This window comes from Chelonia mydas, chromosome 1, assembly GCF_015237465.2.
Source record: "Chelonia mydas isolate rCheMyd1 chromosome 1, rCheMyd1.pri.v2, whole genome shotgun sequence".
Classification (NCBI taxonomy): domain Eukaryota; kingdom Metazoa; phylum Chordata; order Testudines; family Cheloniidae; genus Chelonia; species Chelonia mydas.
Window position 1 is genome coordinate 297,997,019 of NC_057849.1, and position 12,581 is coordinate 298,009,599.

General features: G+C 38.3%; 1 protein-coding gene across 4 annotated transcripts in view; it reads right to left on the bottom strand.

The window, feature by feature from the left end:
- Positions 1 to 12,581, bottom strand: part of DOCK4 (dedicator of cytokinesis 4) — a 410,395-nt gene that overhangs the window by 253,788 nt on the left and 144,026 nt on the right. For all 4 annotated transcript variants that reach the window (XM_037888663.2, XM_037888655.2, XM_043549556.1 and 1 more), the window contains exons 2-5: positions 11,004 to 11,087; positions 8,355 to 8,395; positions 6,690 to 6,745; positions 4,370 to 4,466 (exon numbers count right to left, since the gene is read on the bottom strand). In XM_037888663.2, the coding sequence (XP_037744591.1) occupies positions 4,370 to 4,466; positions 6,690 to 6,745; positions 8,355 to 8,395; positions 11,004 to 11,087 (278 nt within the window). The remainder of the gene's footprint in view (positions 1 to 4,369; positions 4,467 to 6,689; positions 6,746 to 8,354; positions 8,396 to 11,003; positions 11,088 to 12,581) is intronic.

The window sequence follows — 12,581 nt, forward strand, 5'->3', positions numbered from 1 at the left end:
TTTGCTCCTTGTTTTGTTCTGCATTGAAAATATGCTGTTAGACATACACTGTTGAATTTATATATCATTTTAGCATGCAAAGATTGTGAAAGGAACATAGTTCCAGGAAACATTCAGATAGGTCAGTTGTATAAATTCTCTCACTGATGTGTGGGTGCAGTAGAAGAATATTTTTGCTCTCAGAAATAGCATGATTACATTTGTTTAGTGCTATAAAGTCTGTGGATTATATGACATTTAGGCGTATGCAAGACCCTTCAAGTTCATATTTATAAACTATATTATGTAGTAACTAACCCACATAGTTCTTTTTCTGCAGTCAACATTAGAAAGTAGTTTACTGGAATACCACATACGAACATGTTATTAATAAGGCATGTTGGAAGTGCATCCTTTACACAGGAAATTGGGATTTTACCATGTACTAGTATTTTGTTATTTTAACCGTTGCTTATATTTTAGCTAATTATAGGGGACATAATTAATGTCGGGTGGGTTATGTACATTAGACCTGGCAATAGTCAATGATGGAGAACTGGCTGGAGCCATTAATCGGTCATTTCCAGATTCAACATTTTAGTTTTATAAAGGTGTGGAACGGTCATGAAGAAAATGTAATTCTGGGGACATGCTAGATAAATGCCAGTGAAACACCTTCTGCTGGATCGAACAAACTTTGGGGGAGATTTCCCTTTTTTAAAAATTAGGTCCTGAAATTTAAATGGAGTTTGTGTATAGCGTCTGCAGGTGGGGAGCCCTGGTCTGACAGATCTATAAGGCCCAAAGTGGCATTCTTCTTCTACTGACTTATTGAATTCATAAGAAGTGATAGGAGGGAAGAAAAGGAAATTCAAGCTGGGTAGGGTATAGGGTTAAGAATGGTGGAGGGAATGGAGGGGATGAGCAAAGTGGAGGGCTTCTAGCGGTTTTGTGTATCTACAAACCTTTTAATGTCGATAAAAAGGCTGCATCTATCTATGGTCCTCTGTCTCTATGCCCTGCAGTTCCCTGCCTCTCTCAATGCCCATCCACTATGCCCTATAATTCCCCCTCTCCATGCCCCATAAGTCCTGCCCACCTCCCCAGAAGCCCCACATTTGTAGTCAGGGAAGAATGAGTCCATGTCCCTTCCATGCCCCTGTCCCCCTTTCTGGGCTCCTTGCTGGGCCCCCTTCCTGGTTTCAAACCCGCAAAACATGCTACTGGACTCTGACCAACTCTGGAATCAGCAGCAGATCAGTCAATTTTCTTAAGGGTCGAAAAATAGCAACAAAAGATAGTTTGCTTCAAATAAGGGAAAAAACAAATAGTCCAGGGATGACCAAACTTACTGACCCTCCGAGCCACATAAGGTAATTTTCAGAAGTTCAAGAGCCGAGGCACACCTGCCCAGTTCATTGTTTCAGCCCTATGGGAGGCACCTGAAAGGGGTTGGGGCTTCAGCCCCACTCCTGCTGAAGCCCCGAGTTCCCCCTCCCCACTGGGCAGAAGCCCCTACACCACTACTCTGCTGCAAGGCAATGGTCCCAAATCTCTCCCCGCCCTCCCATCTGGTAGGTGGGGAATGGGTGGGGGGGCTCTGTGAGCCGCACTTCAATGGTAAAAGAGCCACATGTGGCTCACAAGCCACAATTTGGCCAACCCTGAAATAGTCCCTATCTCACATCATCCCCAGCAAGCAATATATTTCTTCTGCTTAAACATTACAGTCAATTTCCCAAATTCTCCTTGCTTCCTGGTCTGGGACATGATAGTGTTTCCTCCCTGGACTTGGGGACAGAGTGCACTTCCTGTTCCCTTTAGGAGTTCTCCCTTAGCCTCTTTTTTATGCCCTAGCTCTAACAAACCCCTAGCTAACCCCAGCCTACTTTAGCTGTATGTATGTACATCCTATCACAAGCTCTTTAAATCATATACAACTTTGAATAGCTCCCCTGCCACCCAACCATCAAAGTATTAAAATGGTACTTTTGCTCAACAAAGCAAATTTGGAGTATGTAGGACAAGGCATTTTGGAAGCATGAACCAAATCCTTGAAACACGGTAACTTTAGAACTCCTTTTCAGAATTTTTTTCTCCAAACTTTCAGTAGTAAAGGTTCAACAGATTTTATAGAAACGGATGAAGGATGTTCACAATTACAAATTTTTGTGAATCCATGGGAACTATCCTTTTAGTCAGCCTCCTTTCCACAAGTAGTGCTGTGATTTCACCTTTTACAATTCTCCTTAATAAGACCTCACATCAGAAGCACATTTATCCCTATTTAGTGAAACTCTTATGCACATGCTTAGCTTTAGGAATGTACTTAAGCACCATTGACCTTAATGGGACTTAACCACATGTTTACATATAATGCTGCTGAATAGGGATGGCCTTAAGTCAATGCTTTGCTAAGTTTGGGCTCTACTCAGGAGGTGCTGAGGTAAGTGAGAATGGATGCCCTCTTTGGAGGCTGGACTTTATTTATAATCAGACCTCCACATTAATTTACAGGGGTTGGTTTCTTTGCAACCCATGCAAATAGGATAATAGGGCTCTCAGATCACAGACTGACCCATGCTGAGTTTGCAGGGTTTTAAGTATAAACAAGACAAATTGACTCAAGCAACAAAAAAATTGTCTTTGCTAAGAAAGAAAAAAGGAAAAAGTACAGCAAGCCAAAATAAAAGCTGTTCTCTCCCATCCTGCCAATATTTTTAAAACTAACTTATACACCGTACTTATTATGTAACTGACAATCTTCAGTATTAGTATTTTTAAATCTCTCTTCTGTCTGGCAGCATGTCATTGTTTTAGCTCGGCAATCACGCTTTTACTTTGTGAAACACATTTTATCTTAAAAAGAAAAAGGAGGACTTGTGGCACCTCAGAGACTAACAAATTTATTTGAGCATAAGCTTTCGTGAGCTACAGCTCACTTCATCGGATGCATTCAGTGGAAAATACACTGGGGAGATTTATATACATAGAGAACATGAAACAATGGGTGTTACTATACACACTGTAACGAGGGTGATCACTTAAGATGAGCTATTACCAGCAGGAGAGCAGCGGGTGGGCGGGGGGGGACAACCTTTTGTAGTGATAATCAAGGTGGGCCATTTCCAGCAGTTGACAAGAACGTCTGAGGAACAGTGGGGGGTGGTGGGGTGGAATAAACATGGGGAAATAGTTTTACTTTGTGTAATGACCCATCCACTCCCAGTCTCTATTCAAGCCTAAGTTAATTGTATCCAGTTTGCAAATTAATTCCAATTCAGCAGTCTCTCGTTGGAGTCTGTTTTTGAAGTTTTTTTTGTTGAAGAATTGCAACTTTTAGGTCTGTAATCGAGTGACCAGAGAGATTGAAGTGTTCTCCGACTGGTTTTTGAATGTTATAATTCTTGACGTCTGATTTGTGTCCATTTATTCTTTTACGTAGAGACTGTCCAGTTTGACCAGTGTACATGGCAGAGGGGCACTGCTGGCACATGATGGCATATATCACATTGGGAGATGTGCAGGTGAACGAGCCTCTGATAGTGCGGCTGATGCTTTTTTACTTAAGTATCAAGCTGCTTTCCTTCCACTGGCTGTTCATCATTTCTTTCAAAAGAGGTTCAAGGTCAGGCTTGTGGGTTCTTGACTTTTTGTCCTCCAAAAATTTTTTTTTTTAAAACAATCTGTGCAAAATTTAACTTCCCATTCCAAAATCAAAGTCAAATCAAAGCCACAGCTGCTGGAAAGGTGTCAGATTTTGGAAGAATGTTTTTCCCTCTTTTCCCCTGAGTCCTTTTCTCCCTACAATAGCTGCAACTAACTGTGGCACTTTACTTTCTTGTTTGATTAATATTATGGACTGAAACTGCAGTTCTTTCATGTTACCTTCTGTTTGTTACTATGTTCTAGATTATTTCCTTCACCCTGTTGTTTGTGGCTTTTGATTGTTTATATTTGAAAAAGAACCATTTGATCTTCTTGTTCTTGCTCTTTTTTTGGTCTTTGTCTTTTAATAGCCATGTTAATATTGTCATTCAGATTTCTGCAGTCACAGCTCCCAAAACATACCATTTTTAAATCTAGACTTTGATAACAAATCAAGCCATTCCCATTTATTCTTCTGTGTTACTATCAATTACACGGTGAACAGATGTCCTAGTTAGTCTCTGGCAGAAAACCATAATATTGGATTAAAAAAAAACTGGGGGAAAAAAAGAGGTTTAAATAAATCCTGCACGGAGAAAAAAGCCAAACAATTTGATCTTTGGATGAATACTTTTTTCCTTTTGTTTTTTCCTAAATACAAACCACTTTATTTTATTATTTGTAAGGTGACAGAATCTATTTTAAACTGCGTTCAAGCGAGGCAATATTATATAGTATTTACCACATAAAGTTGTTTCCACATTGTCCCCCAGTCTCTTAAAGTTGATGTCATCTCTGTGATAACGGAGTCTTCTGTTGGAATAACCATTTCAAACTGCCTGTGGCATGCAGAAGAATATATGGCATTATACAAACAATATAAACCACCCTGCTATTGCTAACATAAAACCTCTCTCTTACAAATGTTGATATTTATTAACATCCCTGGGACTTTTCTTTTTACTTGAAAAAAAAAAAACATAGGGTGAAGTGCTGGTCCCATTGAAGTAAATAGGAGTTTTGCCATTGACTTCAAAGGGGGCAGGATTTCACGCATAGCTTTATATCAATACAATTATTTCAAGCACGTTTGTACATATCTCCTCAGCTAAAAGAAAAGTTTGTTGGTGCTATTATAATTTAGTGACTAAACAAGTGAACATGCTCCCCCCTCCCTTTTATTTTTTTTTTTTACTTCTGTTTACGTAAATTACTCCAGAAATGCAATGCCTATAAAAAGAGGGGATAGAATGGAAGCAAGGGCTCAGGAAAGAAAGCTAGCAAGGTTGTTCAGTGTGGAAACAGGAGTTGTGACGTTTTTGCCTTAGCTAGGAAAATGTATTAAGTTGACTTTCTCTTGTCCAATGACAAACAATATGTTTCTCAAATAAGCCTGTGGGCAAAATCCTCCATTGTGTTGCACTGATTTTACACTAGTGCAACTCCATTAGTTCAAAGTTACACAGATGTAAAAACAGCACACACCATGGAGGATCAGGTCCAATCTGGAGGAGGAGGAAGAGGCTGTTTGCAATAGTTAACTATGGCCTGGCTTCTTGGCTGAACTACATCTCCCATGAATCACCACAGTCTCCCCTTTTGTTGAGTTTTTGTGGAGCACCGTGTGATTCCCTGGCCATACGGCATCATGGGAGAGGTAATTTGGCTACAGAGTAAAGCCCATAAAGGAAAACTGGGGCATGAAGCAGGTGAAATTTTCCACACAGAACCATTTTTGTGCACTTTCAACAAAGAGTTTTATTTTGTCAAGCACCCAATTTTCTGTCCACAAACAATTTCAGTGGAAAATTTTCAACCAGCCCTACTGAATGGCTTAACTGGCTGGGCAGAGATAGCATAGTAATTTAGAAATGTAGCAGACAGTGGCTCATTCAGTATGCAGTAAGAAATTCAATTTCACTTGTCCTGACCAGGTTTCCAGTTGTTAGAGGATGCCAAACAGGAAGATTTTATTTGCCAGTCATGGAGCTTTGACCTTCTACTCACTTTCTTATTCTCCCCTCCCATAAGGGAGATGTAGTTTTAAACCTTAAAGCATTTGTGTAATACATGCTATCCAGGTCCTTTCAGGTCAAAAGGACCCTGAAAACAAGAACTCTTCCATGATGAGTAATTCCAAATTATTTTTGCTAATTTTAATCAATAATTCCTCTATTCATGCATGTAACAAAAGAAGGTCAATTCTAGGAAATAAATGTTCAGGAATTATGCAAACACCTACGGAAAATAACTGTGCTGGCCTGATAACCACTGATAAACAGGATATTTTAAATGGGTTGTTGTCAAGTTAAAAGTGACACCTTAACAAAATGTCACTCTCTCTTTTACTAACGTTAGGATTTTTTTAATTGAAAGAATTTCTAACCTCTTGGTTTTTACTAACTCTGCTTTTGATAATGAAAATAGACTAGCAGACATCCAAAACTAAAACAAAAAATGTTTTATTGTAATTTAAAAACAAAAAGCATGAAAACAATTCTATTAATTTTAGATTTGTAAAATCTTTTTATAACGCATACACTGACTTGAAACTGTCCCTTTCAACGTTGTGTGTGAATGCCAGGAGATTGTTTCAAATAATGGCAACCTAGTTCTGTCATGAAGCAGCTGACACCCTAAATAAAATGAGCAATGTTCAGCAATGGCTAATAGACTATTCTATGCAGAACCCTGTAGGGAGCTACTACTGTGTTTAAATAAGAGAGCCAGCCTATTAAACTCAATCTGAGTAACACCAGTAGTTAAAACAAGTAATTGTTCTCTGCATACACTAGACAACACAGAAATTACTTCCCCATTTCTGCTCCACGTATTTTTAGAATAAGTGACTTCTAACTTATGCCTGAATGAAAGTGCCAGGTTGGTTAAGGACATTCATTTAAATCCTTGGGGGCAGTGAGCTGAAGTTTTACAGTGTTAAACACCAGTGGAAAATCATATCTTTATCCTGCCTGAAAAGAAGCCATGTTACAACAATCTGTACAAGTTCAGATCCTTCTTCTCAGCCTCCTTAAATAGCTGAATACAAAATCACAACCTACCCTTTGTTCTTAACACACGCATTTTTCAAGTGAATATAGTTGGATGGAAATATACCCTGAAAGAGAAAATAGTTTAATAAATGCACAAAGTTTTAACAAGCTGCCTACTGTTAGGAGAGAACCTTGGTTTAGGCTAACCATTTCAGAGAAAACCTTGCACAATGTATAGAGGATTCTTTTTATCAGTGACACTATTTGTGACACAAAATCCCACTGTGACTATTTAGTATATATAATATAGATTTAAATGATTGAAACTTCAAATACGAAGCTAAAAATGTGTATAGAATGTATAGAACATTGCAGCATAGCTCTTTGATAGTTAACATTTTTACTAAGTCCTATTTTAAGGGGACAATGACAAATAGTCTGTGGACAACATTTATCTATGACATCTTAAAATTGACATCTGGAATGGATTTTCAAAACACAGCATTTTTAATGACTCCATGGTTTATCTGGGATCTACTCAAGAATACAGTATTCTTTTATATTCTCTGGTAGCAAAGCAGCAGCAATTAACTTCCACCAAGCACTCCTTACAGAGCATTGTGATTCACAAGCAGGGCAGTAAACAAAAGCAGGCAAGTTTACACTAAAGAAACAACTGCAAGAGAAAGCCATGATGAGCTTTCCAAAAAGGAAAACGTTACTAGTTTTAACATAATGTTCAGATGGAAAATTTAAAAAAATAAATCCTTCATGGTTTAAGAACAGTTGATGGTGCCCCGTTTTGCTATGAGACAGATTGTAGGATAGCTAGTGAAGAAGTCTGGCAGAGCAACGCTAGCAGACCATGCTGCCTTCAGGAAGACTAGTTTTCAAGGTCAAGTTCAGAAAATCACCTTCATCCACAAAAGGTGACAACATTGCACAAATGGCTAGCTCATTTCCTCACAGAGCTTGAGTCGTATTTAGGATGTCCCATTCATAACTTTTTTTGACACATCTGGTAGGGTACAAACTTACACTGACAGTAAGCACATGATGATCAAATGCAATCAATATTCACTTTAGGCTGTAGCTCAAATCCAAAATGGTGCAAGGGTAATTGCAAACGTCTTACAAAACAGATTAAGATACAAAAATGAGAACCCAACAGCACCAAAATCTAATTCCGAACCTATTTTAATGCAAAAAAGTGTAAAAATCAGAAAGAATAAGGGATCTCACTCTAGCATTATGACTTTCACTGGCATCAAGAAGCGTCATGTGCATTTGCAAGAGGTACAATAGCTATCTAATTGGGCTCTGAGGCTACACTGAGTCTGCACATTAAAGTCAAAGCATCTGATCAATACTATTTTCACCATGCATTCATGATAGCTAGCTCTCTATAATTTCATTTAGCTTTCTCTTAAACCCCCAGGCTTAATTTATCCTGCCGAAACAAAAGTTAATTTTGCCAAGAGGTCTTGACATTCAAGGGGCTCACAGTATTAACATGAGAGCATTAAAATATATATATATAATCCATGATCAAGGATACTTCTGTCAACGTTGATTTTAAAACATATAACACCAAATACCATAGTATCTTATCGAACTGTGGCATTCCCATAATGGTAAATATCATATTCTTACACTCACCTATGAACATGTTTGACTGAATTCACATTTTTGTCAAAGAATTCAAACTATAGTTAGAAACATCTGGGTTTTTACCTTGATATTTGGGTTTTTTAAGGCAAATCCTCTGTACCAGCCTGTGGAGAAATAATATTTTTGGTTTTTTAGACATGTAAACCATTGCCATTTTCAAAAACTTGTTGTATATTTTTCTTTTGGAATGCTGTGACTACTACATACCACAGTGTAATAGACTACAGTCATTTTGAGTACATTCTGTGCATTGAAAAGTAATTTTTTAACTCGCTAAAGTATCAACTGAAATTGCTTTATGGTTATTTTCGGCTATATGCTCCAAATATGACCCCAACCATGCATCTTACTTTTTTTTGTATCCAGCAATGTGTCGAATATTAAAGGTATTCCATTAACTGCTATTATGAACTATGATTATGCTGACCAGGCTAGGGCTATTAGCTACATTATTATACTAAAAATCCTAAAGAACCAAATTCAAAATAATTAAAGCAGATTTAATGCATTTTGTGACAAAGATTAATCATTCATGACTAACTAGATCAGCAGTTTAACACCCCCACCTCTATGCCAACAAATGTATGTTATCTTAAACAACAAAAATATAGCTTTGAAAAACTGACTTTACGTAGGATCTTAAGGAGATTCTGTGGAAGAAATGCAGTTTTATTTCCTTTATTCTAGTTCTGTACATACATTAAAATCAAGTCTAAAAATATTTTTATTCCAGGAGCCTCTATATCAAAACAGAAGTAGGTCAGGAATCTTTAACACTACTCTAGGATTTAAACTTGTGATTTGGCATGAAGTTTAAAAGCCTCCTGCTGAAAGTCAAGCTTCCCTGGGAAAAACCAAGAGAGCACAAACAAAAGTCACAATGAGACCTCCCTACTGCTTAACAATTATTTTCTCCCTGGATATTAAACAAACATAGATAAGAAACAAAAAGCAATACAGTTACAAAGATAAAACCAAGTCATTAGAATTCCTTTGACATACAGAAACATATGTAGGCTTGGCAGAATTTAATTTTTATTATAATTTTCATGGATACGATCAGTATTTATTTGTAAGCTTATTTTTAGCTAGTTATCAATTTAAATTTTCACAGCTGTGCAAATATTATGGGTTTTAAGCATTGTTTTATTTTTATTGATTTTAATTTTCACAGTTGTGGGAGCTTATGGTGGTCAGATAATTATTTAATGACAGCAGACACAGATTCAAAAAGCTTTATCACTATTAAAACACAAGCTGTCAACATTACATGTCAATATATACGAAGTAAATATTCTTAAAATAAAATTCTGAAGTACCATTTTTTCTACTTTGTCTATCTGAAAATTTCATAAGAATGGTCATACTGGGTCAGACCAATGGTCCACATAGCCCAGTATCCTGTATTCTGACAGTGGCCAATGCTAGGCTGTGACATTCTGTACTTCAGGGGAACACCCAGCAGCCCCATGTTCATCCTTATAATATGATTGTGTGGTATCTAATGCAAAGTTTGTCATGTCGGGTGTCTTCGGAAGGCTCATGATGCACTGAGCATTGTTGTTATAATAACTCTCAGCTTCTGGCAATCAGAAACTAAGGACACCCAGAGCATGGAGTTGCATCCCTGACCATCTTGGCTAATAGCAATTGATGGACCTATCCTCCATGAACTTATCTAGTTCTTTTTTGAACCTTCTTATAGTTGGGCCTTCACTACACTCCACAAGTTCCACAGGTTGACTGTGTGTTCTGTGAAGAAGTACTCCCTTTTGTTTGCTTTAAACCTGCTGCCTATTAATTTCATTGGGTGACCCCTGGTTCCTGTGTTGTGTTAAGGAGTAAATATCTCTTCTTAATTCACTTTCTTCACACCAGTCATGATTTTATAGACCTCTATCCAGGGCATGATTTAGGGGCAGGTGACCCGACCCAGGCAACACCAGGGGTGCTGGGTTTAGGGTTTTGGGGTGCGCCGGACTCATAGTGCTATAAGGTATTCCAAAAGTTTAACAAATGGAGGGGGGGCACAGAAGACTCTCCTCGTCTGGGGCACCATTTGGTCTAGGGAAGGCCCTGCCTCTATCATATCCCCTTAGTCATCTCTTTTTCAAGCTGAAAAGTCCCAGTCTTTTTAATCTTTCCTCATACAGAAGCTGTTCCAGACTCAATCATTTTTGTTGCCCTTCTCTGCACTGTTTCAAATTTTAATATATTTTTTGAGATGGGGTAACCAGAACTGCACGCAGTCTTCAAAGTGTGGGCGTACCATGGATTTATATAGTGGCATTATGATATTTTCTGTCTTGTTATCTATCCCTCTCTTAATGGCTCCTAACATTCTGTTCACTTTTTTCATTGCCGCTACCCTTTGAGCAGATGTTTTCAGAGATCTATCCAAGCTGATGCCAAAATCTCTTTCTTGAGTGGTAACAGCTAATTTAGACCTCATCATTTTGTATGTATAGTTGGGATAATGTTATCAGTTCTTACCAATTCTTATCAATGGAAATACTTTTTCGTAGGTTTCTTTGTGCACAGTTAAATCAATATTTACTGACATTTAGGAAAAAATCGAATCCTTTCAAGCTTAAACACATGCAAGCATAGATGTACATTTTTGCTTCATTTAAACAAAGAGTGATGGGACTCAAATTCACATCAGCACAGTAACAATTTATTGAAACAGAGAGTTTTAACCTGTGTACTTACCATCACATTTTTCTAGTATTTGAACTGTGTCTCCAATCTCCAATGATAAGCCATGTGGGACTGTTCCTCGAAAACTGGCTATCACTGAAAGAGATATTATACTGCAGTTAATCACAACATTGAAAAAATCAGATGTGCTCCTTGTTATTAAAATTTTTATGCAGCAGGGAAAAGGAATGTGTTTAACATGGACATTTAATGAAAATTATGGAGTTGTGGGCTGCCTCAAATGCACAAAGACCAAAGCATGTGATTTTTGTTAATGGAATGCCAAATGTAGAACTTGAAAAATCCGCATGTTCACTCATAAAAAAATGAGTGGAAAGGCAGTCCTCGAGCCAAATCCACTGATTTCTGGATAATTTAATTTTTTAAATTAAAGTTTCTAGCCTTTACAGCTGCGATAATATCCTTTCAAATTGGAACTGATGCATTTCAGACTTCCTGAGTCTGCAAGACAGACAGCACCAGTGCTTGTATTGCTTCTTCTACCTTTGCCAAACATCAAGGTGAAATTAACATATATCTGGTCAATGTAACTAAAGCTATTCAGGACCCAGTGGATAGGAAATGCTTGGAAAAGCAACAAAAGCAGGTAATTAAGTTATTCACAAAGGATGAGATCCAAAAATAGAGAATGGGAAAGAGAAAGTAGCAGAGACCTTTTTCCTATTCTCAGATCCCTTTCCACCTCAGCCCAGAGTAAAGACTCTAACCTCACAGTAGCATTGCAACTCTGGCAAAATGGAGGGAAGAAAAGAAAGACATTTTCTAGCAGCTAGAAGGGGTGGGCTTCCAATTTATAGGGCACCTACTAACTAGAAATATGTGAGTTGGAGCCCCAGACATGGTCCACAGACAACACAGTTAGAAACCTATGCATCCTTCCTCTTCCTAGTACCAGCTGTAAGCAGGGGAGTACAGCTTCTCACCAGTGTGGTGTTCTTGGACCTAGCTAATAGCCCTCTGCCCCTCATGGTCTTAAGCCTCTACCTCTAGCTACCAGGTAATCCTCCAGCTAATACTGTGTTTGTTCAATTTTCAAGCCCTGCAAAGTGGATATGTTAGATGCACATTTTGAAGCAAGTAACATTTTGTGAAGCACAGTATCAAAAAGGATTGTATTCTCTAGTGTGGATTTTTTTAAAAAAAAAATAACTTCAAAGTATATTCACAGACGCAACAACAGGACAGCGTCCATGTCTTACTTCATTGAGGTGGGGAGTTATGACACCTCACCCCGTTGCGGCAGTGAATAAGTTCCGCCTCAACTGTGGGTCCAGGTCTGGTGGGGAGTACAGACCCTGCTCTCTGTATACTGTACTCTCTGATATAAGCGACTGGACTAGGCCCCTCCTCCTCCCACACACACCCTAGAATAAGTATAAGGGGTTTGGCATGGGAAGGGATACAGTGAAGTACTTCCCCTCATAAGAATCAGGGAAGAAATTGTACCTCAGAATCTCAGTGTCTCCCCTGGCTACTCTTGGGTGATGCTATTCACATAAATGTGCCGGCTTTAGGCTGTGCCTAAAGGCACAAGTTACCCCTCAACCCTGGTCTACACTAGGACTTTAG